At 39.5% G+C, this 17,095-nt stretch overlaps 1 protein-coding gene across 1 annotated transcript in view; it reads left to right on the top strand.

The window, feature by feature from the left end:
• The window catches only part of USH2A (usherin), an 815,757-nt gene that overhangs the window by 371,452 nt on the left and 427,210 nt on the right, over window positions 1-17,095 (top strand). The window contains exons 31-32 of the mRNA XM_002760516.6: window positions 13,904-14,017; window positions 15,950-16,111. Of these exons, the coding sequence (XP_002760562.4) occupies window positions 13,904-14,017; window positions 15,950-16,111 (276 nt within the window). The remainder of the gene's footprint in view (window positions 1-13,903; window positions 14,018-15,949; window positions 16,112-17,095) is intronic.

Consider the following 17,095-nt stretch of genomic DNA (forward strand, 5'->3'; position numbering starts at 1 on the left):
TACTGTAGCCTTGTAGTATAGTTTCAAATCCGGTAGTGTGATGCCCCCCCCACTGTGTTCTTTTTGCTTAGAATTGACTTGGCTATGCGGGCTCTCTTTTGGTTCCATATGAAGTTCATGGTGGTTTTTTCCAGTTCTGTGAAGAAAGTCAATGGTAGCTTGATGGGGATAGCGTTGATTCTGTAAATTACTTTGGGCAGTATAGCCATTTTCACGATATTAATTCTTCCTAACCATGAACATGGAATGTTTCTCCATCTGTTTGTGTGATTTCGTTGAGCAGTGGTTTGTAGTTCTCCTTGAAGAGGTCCCTTATGTTCCTTGTGAGTTGTATTCCAAGGTATTTTATTCTTTTTGTAGCAATTGTGAATGGCAGTTCGTACTTGATTTGGCTTTCTTTCAGTCTGTTATTGGTGTAGACGAATGCTTGTGATTTTTGCACATTGATTTTTTATCCTGAGACTTTGCTGAAGTTGCTTATCAGTTTCAGGAGTTTTTGGGCTGAGGTGATGGGGTCTTCTAGGTATACTATCATGTCGTCTGCAAATAGAGACAATTTGGCTTCCACCTTTCCTATTTGAATACCCTTTATTTCTTTTTCTTGCCTGATTGCTCTGGCTAGAACTTCCAGTACTATATTGAATAGGAGTGGTGAAAGAGGGCATCCTTGTCTAGTGCCAGATTTCAAAGGGAATGCTTCCAGTTTTTGCCCATTCAGTATGATATTGGCTGTTGGTTTGTCATAAATAGCTTTTATTACTTTGAGATACGTTCCATCGACACCGAGTTTATTGAGGGTTTTTAGCATAAAGGGCTGTTGAATTTTGTCAAATGCCTTCTCTGCATCAATTGAGATAATCATGTGGTTTTTGTTTTTGGTTCTGTTTATGTGGTGAATTACGTTGATAGACTTGCGTATGTTGAACCAGCCTTGCATCCCTGGGATGAATCCTACTTGATCATGATGAATAAGTTTTTTGATTTGCTGTTGCAATTGGCTTGCCAATATTTTATTGAAGATTTTTGCATCTATGTTCATCATGGATATTGGCCTGAAGTTTTCTTTTCTTGTTGGGTCTCTGCTGGGTTTTGGTATCAGAATGATGTTGGTCTCGTAAAATGATTTGGGATGGATTCCCTGTTTTTGGATTGTTTGGAATAGTTTTAGAAGGAATGGTAATGGTACCAGCTCCTCTTTTTGTGTCTGGTAGAATTCGGCTGTGAACCCATCTGGACCTGGGCTTATTTTGTGTGGTAGGCTCTTAATTGCTGCCTTGACTTCTGACCTTGTTATTAGTCTATTCATAGTTTCAGCTTCCTCCTGGTTTAGGCTTGGGAGGACACAGGAGTCCAGGAATTTATCCATTTCTTCCAGGTTTACTAGTTTATGTGCATAGAGTTGTTTGTAATATTCTCTGATGATGGTTTGAATTTCTGTGGAATCTGTGGTGATTTCCTCTTTATCATTTTTTATTGCATCTATCTTGTTGTTCTCTCTTTTATTTTTAATCAATCTGGCTAGTGGTCTGTCTATTTTGTTGATCTTTTCAAAAAACCAGCTCTTGGATTTATTGATTTTTTGAAGGGCTTTTCGTGTCTCAATCTCCTTCAGTTCAGCTCTGAAGTTATTTCTTAGTTATTTCTTGTCTTCTACTGGGTTTTGAGTTTTTTTGATCTTGTTCCTCTAGCTCTTTCAATTTTGACAATAGGGTGTCAATTTTGGATCTCTCCATTCTCCTCATATGGGCACTTATTGCTATGTACTTTCCTCTAGAGACTGCTTTAAATGTGTCCCAGAGGTTCTGGCATGTTGTTTCTTCGTTCTCATTGGTTTTGAAGAACTTCTTTATTTCTGTCTTCATTTCACTGTTTACCCAGTCAACATTCAAGAGCCAGTTGTTCAGTTTCCATGAAGCTGTGCAGTTCTGGGTTGGTTTCTGAATTCTGAGTTCTAACTTGATTGCACTATGGTCTGAGAGACTGTTATGATTTCAGTTGTTTTGCATTTGCTGAGGAGTGCTTTACTTCCAATTATGTGGTCAATTTTAGAGTAGGTGTGATGTGGTGCTGAGAAGAATGTGTATTCTGTGGATTTGGGGTGGAGAGTTCCGTAAATGTCTATCAGGTTTGCTTGTTCCAGGTCTGAGTTCAAGCCCTGAATATCCTTGTTGATTTTCTGTCTCGTTGATCTGTCTAATATTGACAGTGGAGTGTTAAAGTCTCCCACTATTATTGTGTGGGAGTCTAAGTCTCTTTGTAAGTCATTAAGAACTTGCCTTATGTATCTGGGTGCTCCTGCATTGGGTCCATATATGTTCAGGATCGTTAGCTCTTCTTGTTGTATCGATCCATTTAGCATTATGTGATGGCCTTCTTTGTCTCTTTTGATCTTTGTTGCTTTAAAATCTATTTTATCAGAGTTGAGAATTGCAACTCCTGCTTTTTTTTTGCTCTCCATTTGCTTGGTAAATCTTCCTCCATCCCTTTATTTTGAGCCTTTGTGTATCCTTGCATGTGACATGGGTTTCCTGGATACAGCACACTGATGGGTTTTGGATTTTTATCCAATTTGCCAGTCTGTGTCTTTTGATTGGTGCATTTAGTCCATTTACATTTAGGGTTAATATTGTTATGTGTGAATTTGATACTGCCATTTTGATGCTAAGTGGCTGTTTTGCCTGTTAGTTGTTGTAGATTCTTCATTATGTTGATGCTCTTTAGCATTTAGTGTGATTTTGGAATGGCTGGTACTGGTTGATCCTTTCTATGTGTAGTGCCTCTTTCAGGAGCTCTTGTAAAGCAGGCTTGGGGGTGACAAAATCTCTGAGTACTTGCTTGTTCACAAAGGATTTTATTTTTCCTTCACTTCTGAAGCTCAGTTTGGCTGGATATGAAATTCTGGGTTGAAAGTTGTTTTCTTTAAGAATGTTGAATATTGACCCCCACTCTCTTCTGGCTTGTAGTGTTTCTGTCGAGAGATCTGCTGTGAGTCTGATGGGCTTCCCTTTGTGGGTGACCCGACCTTTCTCTCTGGCTGCCCTTAGTATTTTCTCCTTTATTTCAACCTTGTTGAATCTGACGATTAAGTGCCTTGGGGTTGCTCTTCTTGCGGAATATCTTTGTGGTGGTCTCTGTATTTCCTGCATTTGAGTGTTGGCCTGTCTTGCTAGGTGGGGGAAATTTTCCTGGATGATGTCCTGAAGAGTATTTTCCAGCTTGGATTCATTCTCTTCGTCCCCTTCTGGTACACCTATCAAACGTAGGTTAGGTCTTTTCACATAGTTCCATATTTCTTGGAGATTTTGTTCATTCCTCTTTGCGCTTTTTTCTCTAATCTTGGTTTCTCGTTTTATTTCATTGAGTTGGTCTTTGACTTCAGATATTCTTTCTTCTGCTTGGTCAATTCGGCTATTGAAACTTGTGCATGCTTCACGAAGTTCTCGTATTGTGTTTTTCAGCTCCTTTAATTCATTCATATTCCTCTCTAAGTTATCCATTCTTGTTATCATTTCCTCAAATCTTTTTTCATATATTTTTTCAAGTTCCTTAGTTTCTTTGCATTTATTTAATACATGTTCTTTTAGCTCACAAAAGTTTCTCATTATCCACCTTCTGAAGTCTAATTCCATCATTTTATCACAGTCATTCTCCATCCAGCTTTGTTCCCTTGCTGGTGAGGAGTTTTGGTCCTTTCTTGGAGGCGAGGTGTTCTGGTATTGGGTGTTTTCCTCCTTTTTGCGCTGGTTTCTTTCCATCTTTGTGGATTTATCTGCTTGTCGTCTGCGTAGTTGCTGACTTTTCGATTGGGTCTCTGAGTGGACACCCAGATTGTTGATGATGAAGTGTTTCTGTTACTTGGTTTTCTTTGTACCAGTCTAGCCCTTTCGCTGTACGACTGCTGAGGTCCACTCCAGGCCCTGCTTGTCTGGGGTGCACCTATAGCAGCTGCGGAACAGTGAGGGATGCTACCAGTTTCTTTTTCTGCTATCTTTGTCCCAGGATGATGCCTGCCAAATGTCAGTCTTTTGGATATAGAGGGGTCAGGGAGCTGCTTGAGGAGACAGTCTGTACTTTATAGGAGCTCAAGTGCTGAGCTGTGAGCTCTGTTGTTCATTCAGGGCTGTTAGGCTGCTATGTTTGATTTTGCTGCAACAGAGCTCATTAAAAAAAAACCTTTTTTTCTCAAATGATCTGTGTTGGGGGGTTCGGGCTTTATTTTTGGATGTCTGTTGAGGTGTCCTGCCCAGCTAGGAGGCAGACTGGCCACTGTTTGCCTGCTGAGGCTTCACCCTGCCGTTGTGTGGTTTGCCCTGTTGCTGCAGGCTCTGCTGTTCTGCTGTGGTCTCTGCCACGGGCTATGCCCTGCGGCAGAGTCTCTCTGTTGTAGCGGGTTGCCTCGGCAATGGCTAGCTGCATCAGCAGTGGGCGTGTATCTCAGTTGGGGCGGGTTGCCTCGGTAATGGTGGACGCTCCTCCCCCACAGAGAGTCTCGGACCGTCTGCATGAGGAGAGTTTGAAATCGCTGTTTTGTTCGTCCCACTGGGCTACCCCAAACGCTCTGTCCCTGCAATCCCCTGGGCTGGCCCACTGTCCAAGTCTCGTTCAGTCTCAAGTCCAGCCCTCTCAAATCTCTGGTTGCTGGTTCAACAGGGCACCCTGACAAGCGTGCCCTGTGGGGAGCGCTGGGTAGGGCCGGCCGCCACCACCCCGGCTGTCGGCTTCGCCAGGCAGAGGTACTGCCCGGCGTCCCGCGTCTCCTTTATACTTGGGAATTTCCCCGTTCTGTGGGCAACAAAGATCAGTCTGGAAATGCAGCTCCGACTCACCTCTCCGCGGATTCACCGGGAGCTCCAATCCTGGGTTGTTCTCACAGCGCCATCTTGAGTCCTCCCCCTTTCTTTCTTTCCTTCCTTCCTTCCTTCCTTTTTCTTTCTTTCTTTCTTTCTTTCTTTCTTTCTTTCTTTCTTTCTTTCTTTCTTTCTTCTTTCTTCTTTCTTTTCTGAGATAGAGTCTTGCTCTGTTGCCCAGGCTGGAGGGCAGTGGCACCATCTCAGCTCACTACAACCTCCACCTCCTGGGTTTAAGCAATTCTCCTGTCTCAGTCTCCCAAGTGCTGGGACTAAAGGCACATGCCACCACACCTGGCTAATTTTGTGTGTGTGTATTTTTAGTAGAGATGGGGTTTTACTGTATTGGTCAGGCTGATCTCAAACTCCTGACCTCAGATGTTCCACCCGCCTCAGTCTCCCAAAGTGCTGGGATTATAGGCTACAAACTATTTCTTTAAATCTAAATCTTGAAAGAAACTGGTCTAAAAAAATTCACAGGGCAAAAATATGGCCTATGACATAAATAGTAAAAATAGAAATGATGTAATGTTCCTGCTTAGCTAATGTAGAAGGATTTCATTAGGTAATGCAGTGTTGATGAGTTAATAGCTTTCTCTAATGCTCCTGAATACATAATGTCCCTCAACTACTGGTACACTGTGAAATCTTCAGAAAGAGTTTTTTTTGAAACAAGATTTTCTTTTTATTTTATGCAGTAAGGATTGACACCAAAGGGTTTGCATTTCTTTTTATAGCACGTTGAGCCATGGTTAAAAATGATGAAAATATATACATTTTGTTCTACAATGATAATCAACTAGGCATGTCCACAATGCTTATTAACATTCAATACAAGTACATCAAGGTTATCAGATTTGATAAAGAAGAAGAACACACAGCCAGACTTTTCTGTTTTCTATCTTTTATGATCATTTTATATTTACATTATATTTGGAATGAATTAAAAGGGTTATATATATAATAAATACACACACAGAATTTCTTTTGAATAAGTCATTTTTGTAAAGAAATATTCTAGGCATACAAACTTGCTCATTTTGGAGGACAAGACTGCTAATTTCTGTTTGTAGACAATAGGTTTCAGTCATAATTTTGAACCTTTTAACACATTGTAAGGTGCATTTTAAATAAGGTATTGCATAGTAAAAAGTGTGCTATTATTTTTAAACAACATTTCTTCAACACTTCTTTTTCTTTTTTGTAGAACTGGAGCTTAGGTCAAATTGGGGCCAGAAGACATAGGATCTAATACTGGCTCTACTGCTTTTTAGCTGTGTGGACTTGAGGACCACAGCGTACACTCTCTCCAAAAGCAGTTTCCTCTGTACAATTGGATAACAATATCAGAGGCCTGTAGCAGGGGAGCTAGAACACTGATCGTAAGGGATGACTTTCATTTCTCTTTCTTTCCTTTTCCTCTTGTCTCTTTGCCTTTCTCTTTGCTTAGTCAGCTCCATTGTTTTCTTGGAGAGTTTCAATAATTTCAGTGTCAGACCTTATGTAAGTTAAAGAGTTAACACAAGCACATGGCTTCAAACTTACTGTCGAATTAGAATAAAAATGACAAAGACTCTGTAGTTCCTACCACAAAGGCATTGATTAAAAATTTGAGGTTAGACGTAAGCCTGCTGAGAGGATCTTAACTGGATAATAAAATTATCCAGTTTGAGGTCAATTAAAATCACTGTTTAAACAATCCTCTAAGACTGGGATTCGGCCACATATTTTATAAAGAAATAAAAGAATATTGTTTTCCTGTTTGTAAGCATCAACATCTGCATAGTCTTTGATTGGTATATGATCTTCTAGGCTCTCTACTAAAAGTTTAAAGCAAGGTCAGGAAACCCATTTAAAGGGAATTAAATGTAAGAAAAATTAGTCTCAAAGTTTCCAAGGGATTACCTTAGGTTTGGGTTAAGTGTACTTACTGTTTCACCTTTTGGATAAAACAAAAATTGATGCTCCCTTTATAAATATTAGAAGGCTTTATTTTTAAAAATATTATTCAAAACAAAACAGTAACAAATCCCACCTTCCTGGGCTAAGAACTAGAGGAGAAGCATCCTGGGTATGTTTCCAAATCTCTATTAGACCGTTAAGTTTTCATCCATATTTAACAAATGTCATTATTCAGTTTCATGGGGTCGCTGTGTCAAAATGTCTGTGATAGAATTTACTTTATTTTCAGAGGTTCCTTTAAGTGGGCAGGAAGCATGGGGATTGATTTACTCTCTTTAATCCATCCACTGGGTTGGTTTGGAATGTATACTTAAAAATTCGATTTTAGCAGCATTGCAGCAGAATCCCCAGCCAGAAGTCTCTTCTTCTGCCTTCCTTCCCCTGGCCAGTTTTCTTTTAAAAAGTGGCCTCTTCCATTATGTCTCCAGGTAGCAGGAGCAGCTCTGCCTGTGTGGTATCCCTTACCAGATGGCCCTCTTAATAAATGTCTTGCTCTTGCCCACCCTCACTTTCTTGATCCAAATGTGAAATGCCAGCAAATAAATAAGAGCACTGTACTCTGATGAGTTCTCTTGAGATGGAGAAAAGCCCTGGGGAGAGGAAGCTAGAAACAGCTTTTCTGTTTGCTGTGACTGCTCCTAATTACTAGCCAGTAGTAGAAGATATCATTTAAATGCAGCAGAATATAAAGATACAGAAGAAAAAAAAATAGATAAATTCTCCATATTATCTCAAATGCCTTTGCTAGTATTTGTGAAAATACTCTTGGATTGCTGGAGTCCATCTGAAATAATGTACATGATCCTTGCAAGGGGACTCCTGACTTTGGACTCAGGGTAGACAGTTGCTGCTTGCAGATTTCACCGCCAGACTAAAAGTGCAACGGAAATGAGTGGGTGATGAGAGCAGAGCAGCCAGTTATTTAATTGAATTAAAAGCTGGGTGACATCAATGCAGACACCTGTCCAATTACAGACAGGCCAAGGTGTTTACCATTGCTGTACAAGCGATTCGAAGATGACAGAAATCTTTCCGCCCACAGATTAACATAATGAAGGAGAACAGATTACAGTGGATGCCGGCCAAACACCTAGGTTGGCAGCTGGGGGTGAGGTGGGGGAGGGAGGAGGAGTGTGCTGAAGTATGAAACAGAGTCCTTTTTTCTTCTCCGAAATGTGCTTGGCTTTAAAAAGGATGCCATTTTGCTTTGTGTCTTAGGCTCAGTTTCCAGGCAGAGCATTTATACTTGTCTGCATTTAGTCAGAGGAGTTAATCATAAAATTTCAACGTCAAAGCAGACTCCTCTGTTGTTTCGCTGCTTCTCAGCATACAGTGTCCCATTAGAGGCGTAAAAGCTTGCACAGCTGGTGTCAGCTCCACAGTGATTTTGTCTTGGGTCGTCAGGCTGCCTCCAATTATTAATACTTTTCTTTGGCTCCATTGTAACTTGAGGTTAGAGCAGAGGAAAGAGAGCCTTGGAGATAATAATGTAACAGTCAAGAGAAAAACTTTCATTGTTTTCTGGAACGGGTGTGGTGGGAGTTGGGCTCTCCCATAGTAAGAGAAAAAGCTGAGTGGAGCTAAGAGTCTGCAAAATCTTCATTTTTCAGTCACCCATCAAGTGCTCACTTTTGGTAAACCATACTAACAGCTGCTGGGATAGAGGGTAAGGAAAAAGTAAAAGTATATGCCCTCTGTGTTCAAAGAATTCCCCAGATCACTGTGAAGGACTTTTAAGTCAAACGTTCTCCTGGCCAATGCTTTTCTCCTCTGTTAGGTGGAAACCCTCAGAGCACAGAGTTTGGAGCCATATGCAGTAAGGCTTTTCCCACAATGATGTGTTTCCTTCCCTTAAATCAAGTCCCTGCCCCCTGTTCTTTCAGCTTGGGTTTTCTGCACCCACTGTGGCCCATAGGACTTCAATTCAAAGGAATCTACTTGCTTGACTTCAAACTCCCTTGGTGTGGCATGTCAGGATTTTTCAATGTTAAGCATTAATGCAAAATGCATTATCGCTTAGCAGTGAGAGTTATGGTCCTGCTGGTGCCAATGATTTTAATCCGGATACCCACCCTCCTGTGTTTCATGGGATACTAACACTTTTAAGACATCAATAATGCTTACTTTATGCTTATTGAATGTTTCTTCAGCTTGCCTTTTTCCATTATCAAGAGGGACTAGCAGGTTTCCTGACATGGTTGGGACCATTTTCTGATTTCACAGAGTTTGTGGCTGAAAGGGAGGTTTGCGAGGTCATCTGGCCTGCCTTGTAATAGGGACACTTTCAAATTAAAAAAAAAAAGACTTCTCTGGGATGTGTCCCAAACAAAGAGATTAACAACCAAACCAATTTTAAAGTTCCCCCTTTCAGGATATACTTCTTCAGTCTAAAAACACCAAGTGTCATAAAAAGAGACTAACCCATTTCTCTTGTTGGGCTTTCTAAGATTCCTTTATAGATATGTCATATTATATATTTCCTACTATTCTTTTTAATATAATACCAAAATATATTTTTAATTAAATTTAGGCTTCCTATCATCTTGAACTGGCAAGTCTGAATCTTATAAATGTCACTGTCCACTTGGCCTATATGCAAACATTCTGTTTTGTGTATCAATCTGTTACTATAAGGGTTCTTCTAGTTCCAGAATTGTCTTATATTAGAAACTTTGTAAAAATCAGCACCTTTCCCAGAGGCATATAGAGAAAACATTAATAAATGCTTTTGGATGACAATATATTACCAGAGTAACACTATATTTTCCAGAGAATACCTAATCTAACTTGAACCCTGACACTTAAAGCAAAGCTGTTAGGATAATCACTCAATGATTCCAAAGAATATATTCAAAATCGACCTAGTCTTGGAGATAATGTGTTAATCCCTTTCTTCAGCCATGCACAACTTTTGTAAGCATCAACTTGAATCCATCCTGGTAAACTCTCCATATTGAGAATCAAAGGAGATAAACCATGTCTCCAACAATAAAATGACTTTGCCGTGACTCCAAGTGAATGAAGACCACGTTTGACCAGCCCCTTGCCCCTATGTTACCCTTAATTTTAACCTGACAGGAGGAGAGAACACAGCAAACCATTATACTGCTTTTCTTCCTGAAGTAGGTAATACTAACTTGCCTTTAGGGAAAGTTATCAGGTGGTTTGACAAACTTTGTCTCTGCCACACAGCATGATGAACAAGATGCCCTACCGGAAATAGAAAATAAATGGCACTCCAGCCCTAGAAAATGCAGCACATTTTTTGAAAGTGTGATTTACAAACCATCTAAAACCTTCCACCTGGGATCCACAGTTGGCAAGAACCACAACATCAGCTTTCTTCCTTTTTTTTTTCTGTTTTCTATTTTACAGCTCTCATTTCTCAGAGCTTATTATTGTTTCACCTGGCTTGAAATGGGAAATGTGAGCACTTTGATAAATGACTTTGAAAGATGATCTAGTTTCTCTCCAGCATCCTTCTTTAAGAATCTCAGAGTTTTTCTATAAAATACAATACAATTTGGCAAAGTTCTCTACCAAGTCGAAGCTAAAGAAAGGAAGTTTGCTGAGATGGGTATTCCTTGTTTTCTGAGGTCCTTAAAATAAAGAGTGGCTGAAGTTAATAAAGAACTCTCACTATACACATATTATACACGAAGTAACCACTGTAGCGAAAGCAAGAAATTTTACACAAAACACTAAAGATCACTCAGTGAATGTGAACCCAGGATCTGGTTTGATACAATTACTCTGAAAGTCCATATGAATACCTTTCCTGATAAGTTGATATAACAATTAAAATTCTAACATTGTGCTTTAGTTATGACTTGGAAGAAAATGTTAAGTATAAGGAATTTTATAAAGTCAGGCTGCAAAATCGCACATAGAGCTGCTTTTATGTTTCTCAATGACAATGCTTCCTGAACATACGGTACATCTTCATGCTAAGGATTTCAGATAAACAACCTGTGTATCAGCATTGTTTCTTTTTGGTTACGCTGTTCTAATGCCTCAGCTAAACCATGCCCATCTGTGAGGGGGCGCTACTTTTCACATATGTGCCATAGGTTAATTGATGTTCAAGGGAAACTCGCCTCATATTCCAACATGCTTTTCTTATTCACATTAGGATTAAAAGTCTTGTTCTCTGGGGGCTGATTCGTTTCTTGTTAGTGTGGCATTATACTAATTCAGACATGCAAGTCATCTTATTTAGAATCTTACAGCAGATTCCAACTTGGCAATAGGAAAGACATGACAAAAGCCAAAGATTTGCCAAACATAGAATGGCCAAAACATGTTTTATGATGATATTTTAGTTTTGAGCCTGGATTTGGGGATCGTGGTGGAGTCATTACAAGATGGAAAAATGAAGCTTATATAATTATTTGAATGTTGATTCTTGATTGGGGCATGTTGAGTATGAAATACCAGTGGGGGCTGGGCGCGGTGGCTCAAGCCTGTAGTCCCAGCACTTTGGGAGGCCGAGGCGGGTGGATCACGAGGTCAAGAGACCAAGACCATCCTGGTCAACATGGTGAAACCCCGTCTACTAAAAATACAAAAAATTAGCTGGGCATGGTGGCGCGTGCCTGTAATCCCAGCTACTCAGGAGGCTGAGGCAGGAGAATTGCCTGAACCCAGGAGGCGGAGGTTGCGGTGAGCCGAGATCGCGCCATTGCACTCCAGCCTGGGTAACAAGAGCGAAACTCCGTCTCAAAAAAAAAAAAAAAAAAAGAAAAGAAATTCCAGTGGGACATCCAGGTGTGGATAAATGGCCTGTAGACAGAAACCCAGAACCAGGACTTGGGAGAGACGGGAAGTCTGTACATACGAATGTGATCATTGAGAGATAAGGCTTAATACGCTAAGCAAAAGTGAGTGTTTAGAAAAGGAAAGAAGCTTGACAACAACCCAACTTTGTGAAACAAAAGCTATTTAAGAGACTCTGAGAGGAACATGAGTCAGTAAAGGAAACAAAGGGGTTCTCAGTAGTTTATTAGAAGAACTAAAATTTCTCAGTAGTTTATTAGAACAACTAAAAATTCTCAGTAGTTTAGTAGAACAACTAAAAAATTCACAGAAGTTGAGGGATGACAATGCCCCATGAGTATAGGAGAATAAGGACTGAAGAACGGCTATTTGACTTGGTATTTAAGAGATCACTGGTGATATTTAGAAGATACAAAACGTTTAGTAACATGTTGAGGTAGAAGTTGAGTTGCAATGGTAGCCTAAGTTGAAATGACATAGCTCTGCACTAGAGCTCTCAACTGGCAATACTCAGTGTTAAGTATTTTATGGTCCTGAACTTGTTCATTCTTAACACTAGCCCTTTGAGGAAAGCACTATGTTAGTCCCATCTCACAGATGAGGCCTGCAAACGCCTTGCCTTCAAGACAGATTATTATGATCTGTTTACAGACAAGGAAACTAAGGCACAGAGGTCTGAACAACTTGCCCAAGTTCATTTGGCCCATCGGCAGCAGATTTGGCATCTGAAACCAGCAATCTGGCCCGAGCATCCGTGCCCTTTTCCACACTGCTCCATTATGAAGATGTGCATGTGATAATGTTAGTTTGCTTTTAAGCCATTTGTTGGAAGGAGAGATAACTTCTCAAAAGAGAGTGAACTCAGAATGTGGGTCATGGTCTGGGAGATTTAAGAGGAAATGACAATCACAGGGGCAGGAATGAGAGAAAGCAGGAGGCTCTGACACAAGAGGGTTTTGAAATTAGAGCTGAAGTTGGCATGAGATGGTCACACATGTGTGCGTATTAGTTCGTTGGCTTGCTGTCTTCCTTGGCCATGAGCTAAGATGATGGTGCCAAGTGGATGAATATTTTCATGTAGAAGCATGGCAGACAGGATTCAGCAGCCCACGGAGATGCCTGGGTTGTTGCTGGAATGAAGACTTAGAGGCAGCGCTAGGGAATAAGGGCACGTGGGAGGTGTCAAACCAGACAACTGGTCTTTTCTCCATCCTGGCTCTTTGATCTTTTAATTTTTTAAATTTTCTATTGGGGAGAGAAAATACAGAAACATGTATATTTAAATTTGTGTTTGAATGATGCAAGCTGTCATCAATATTGGCACCTTAAAGCAATAATGAATTCTCTGAGTGATTGAAGGTTTAATCAATAACAGAATACCACAAATGGGGCCATCTTTTTATTAAAATAATGATAAACTGTGTGGTTAGGATTCAAGATTGCTCTGAAAAACTTCATTGAGGGAAAACTAGTGAGCAAATGTACAAGTTATATTTTTTACTTTTCTAAATTCACAGGATTAACTAAATAAGGAGTCTCTGACTTGCTGATGAACACTAGTAAACAAAACATGTTTTCATTTCTACAGGTACTTTTAATTGCTGAACAAATCTCATATATCTACCAGCAAGCCACGTTAATTCAATACTTCCACGTGCAACACTTCCATTTACGACAGGTGTCTTAATTAAATAAACTAATAATTTTGCAAGTAGAAGTACAAAAACATAATTATCTTATTTGCTAATTGTTCAACTATGTTAATTTGCATACTTGTTAGCTACAACATAAACAAATGGTTTGTATATATGTGGCCTACTGTTAAAATAATGAAGCCACTCTTGGGAGTAGCATTTTTAAAGCGTGTTAATAGGTGCCGTATGAAAAGGACTCCTTAGTTAAATACAGTTGAAAAATGCTAGGTTAAAGAGAATTAAATAGTTTTGTTTCTGCAGGAGGTCTAGGATCCTGGAATGAGGTAATATACATCTTAGCTAAAGGAAACACTGTGCTCTGCCTCACAAACTATATGTGAACCCCTCCTTCTCATTTTAATGGGAGAAACATCAGATGCTGTTTTAGAGTTGTTTTAACAATAAGTTGATCTCACAGTTTTTCCTCAGGAGTCATTCCATTCTACGATCAGCAGAGAGAAGGAAAATGACTGAAAGTGGAATATGTTTTTGATTTCCATCTCTGGTGTCTTTGTCTTTTTCTATCTGTCTCTGTGATATGTACACTCACACAAATATACCCACGATGCTCTTTATTAACGCTATGGTAAACATGCAACCCTCTTTTGTCCCTTTTTATTATAGGCATATTGACAGGCTTGCTACCCTTCAAAAACTATGCAGTAACCCTAACTGCTTGCACTTTAGCTGGTTGTACTGAGAGCTCACATGCATTGAACATCTCTACTCCACAAGAAGGTAAAGTAATTTCAAAGGTCTTGACTTCCACATTTCAGTCATGAATAATAAAATAGGAGAAGAGCTAAATGCTGCAAGGCCATTTGCTGGAAAACCCCAACCTAATTTGATGACAAAGTGCATTGCCAGGCCATAATTGCTCCATTTTTTGGGGGGGTGCGAAAATGAATCAAACTCCATACCCTTTAATGACATGCATCTTTAATAGCTGTAATGCAGATTAATGGGCTTTTTAATTGCTGTTACATTGTTCATGCAAGAGCCTTGTCATTAATATGAAGCATCTGAAAGATTAATGAAAGCTTCCTCATTTTACTATGGCTCAGAAGTAAATCTAGAGACAGTCTGACTAAAAAGAATTGATTGTATGGCACAGTATGAAATTGAGAATCAAACGGTTGATTTCCATGGTCTTTTTTAACTGCTAAACAGCAGCACAGGCAACAATTATTTCAGTATGATGGAACCTCCAAATGCCAATTGAGGCATTATTAATCACTGCTTAGTTCCTTCCGACTTAAGTCTCACTTCTGTTGTGCTTGGAACTTGCAAACTGTTGGCATAAATTAAGTTTTCAGAAAGCGTATGTTAAGAAGGCAGTGAGAAAAGAGAAAATATTTTAGCACGCCAAAGTGAAAGCTTTGCTCAAGCATCAGAATGCATCACTTCAAGAAATAACAGCTCTCAAAATATTTGAAGCATTGTTACTTCATATTTCCATCTTCTAGATGAGAGGAATTGCACATTTCTTATACTGTCTAGCTGTAAAGTTCTTTTGGAGATTTAAAAGCTTGATCTTTAGGGAAAAAGCGTCAGCCCGTCTTTCTCTCCCTCTCTTTCCCAGTATCTACATATCCCCCCTTCCTCTTTCAAATCCTTTATCCTGTACCACTTGCACTGAAGATATGTAACAGAAAGGAAGCCATGGGCCACCGCATGAAACCACGACAGGGTAAAGGATTTTGTAAAATCCTTCTTGTGACCCTCTATATGCTGTATTTTATACCTCAACCAATCATACTCCCCTTACCTCAACTCTGGTGTCAGTGACCTGGCCTCAGCATTTTCTCCACCTGGTCTACTGATAATAGCACTGTTTTTGTTGTATCATTGCATCTGCTGAGGACATGATTATCATCTCCTCTTACAAGGACTTTGACCAGCCTCAATAAGGGACAAATGCATTATTTTCTCTGTATCCCCTAAATCCTTTGTCCAGGGTTTACCTGGTACCCCTCATGCCAGTGTCAAGCTATGCCCCAGAGGGATCCCTGTGCTTGTTTCATTTACATTTCCTTTTTATTTTTCAAAAATTTCCAAACTTCTAAATTTCCACCAAGTTAATTTTGAACTTACTAAATAATAGAGAAGTTTAGGCTAATTTAATAAAACTTTTAGTTTTTAGGACTCCCAATTCATTGACAACAATATAAAATAAACAGGTCTTTTAAAAAAAAGTATGCATGATAGTTTTCATATCTAATTGACTAAATTGATTATGCATTTTCTGGCTATTCCTGTCATTATGTATACGTTTTAAAAAATATCTATTATGAACCACTTTCGTTAAGATTACTCATCTTAGATCACAAGCACCTCAAGGCTAGGGGATTCCATCTGCTTAATTTGCCTTAATAGGTACAGTCCCACGTAGAGATTATGGGTTAATAGTACTTTTGATGGAGTAACACAAGCAACAGTCTAGCGAACTAGCGTAAGTACTCTTCATCCATCTTTGATACAAATTCTCAGAAATACGGGACAGTTATTTAACACTGTTCCTAAAGCAATTACTGACAAGCTGCCCACGAATCAGGAATATTTTCATGCATGGGGTTTCAGGTTTATTTCATGATTTATTGATTTGAGTCTGAAAAGTTTGAATTTAAAAAGTAAACTAAAATTAGACTCTATAAATCTTTTTTCCCACAGCCCCACAGGAGGTTCAGCCACCAGTAGCCAAATCCCTTCCCAATTCTTTGCTGCTCTCCTGGAACCCACCCAAAAAGGCAAATGGTATTATAACTCAGTACTCTTTATACATGGATGGGAGGCTGATCTATTCAGGTGATGAAGAGAACTACACAGTCACAGGTAAGACCTCTAGAGTTATCAATGAATTCTTATAGTCTATATTCAAATATAAACATACATATAGTTAGCTCTTGATATCTAGGGGTTCCACATCTGCAAATTTAAGAAAGAATGCCTAGAAAATATGTGAAAACAATAATGATACAACAATTAAATATAATATACATTCTAAAATGCAGTATGATAACTGTTTACATTGTATTAGATATTCTAAGAAATCTAGAGATGATTTAAAGTACACAGGAGGATGTCCATGGCCTGTTTGCAAATCACTTTGTAACAAGAACTTGAGCATCCATGGATTTGGGTGTCAGCAGAGGGTCCTGGAACCAATCCCTCACTGGTACTGAGGAATGACTGTACACACTCACACACATGCATGCACACACACACCAGGTAAATATAGTGTATAGTTATCTGAAAATGTGTATTTGAAATTGGGTTGCTTGATTTTATCTCCTGTTAATCACTCTGATTGCATGATCTGGAAGGTCATATTAGATTTATGGTGAAACTACAGCTAAAAAAATTGGAAAAGGGCTCATGTTACCTCCCTCCACCAAGGCTGTCCTACTGCATGTTCTGTTCTATAGATCCCACCACCCCTTACCTAGATCCTTCTAGCAATGTACCTTTGCTAAGATGTAGAGGACGCTTTGGAAAGCAGCAGCACAAAGAGCTCAGCACATGACTTCTCTGCCTTCAACAGACCATACAGGATTGAAATCGGGAGACAGTGTAGTCCCCAGTCAAGCTCACAGTGTCCAATTGGATCACTGACATCATCAAATAAATTCCTGTCTCACATGAGCTATTAGGGTGACACAAAAGTAATTGTGGTTTTTGCCATTGAAAGTAATGGCAAAAATCGCAATTTCTTTTGCACCAACCTAATACTTTAAAATCCTCACTAATGTGGAATAGACTCAGAGGGGCGACTCAGTGTGGTTGAATTTTAGATTATTTGAGAGGAAACATAGTACA

The sequence above is a fragment of the Callithrix jacchus genome, chromosome 19 (assembly GCF_049354715.1).
Source record: "Callithrix jacchus isolate 240 chromosome 19, calJac240_pri, whole genome shotgun sequence".
NCBI lineage: Eukaryota > Metazoa > Chordata > Mammalia > Primates > Cebidae > Callithrix > Callithrix jacchus.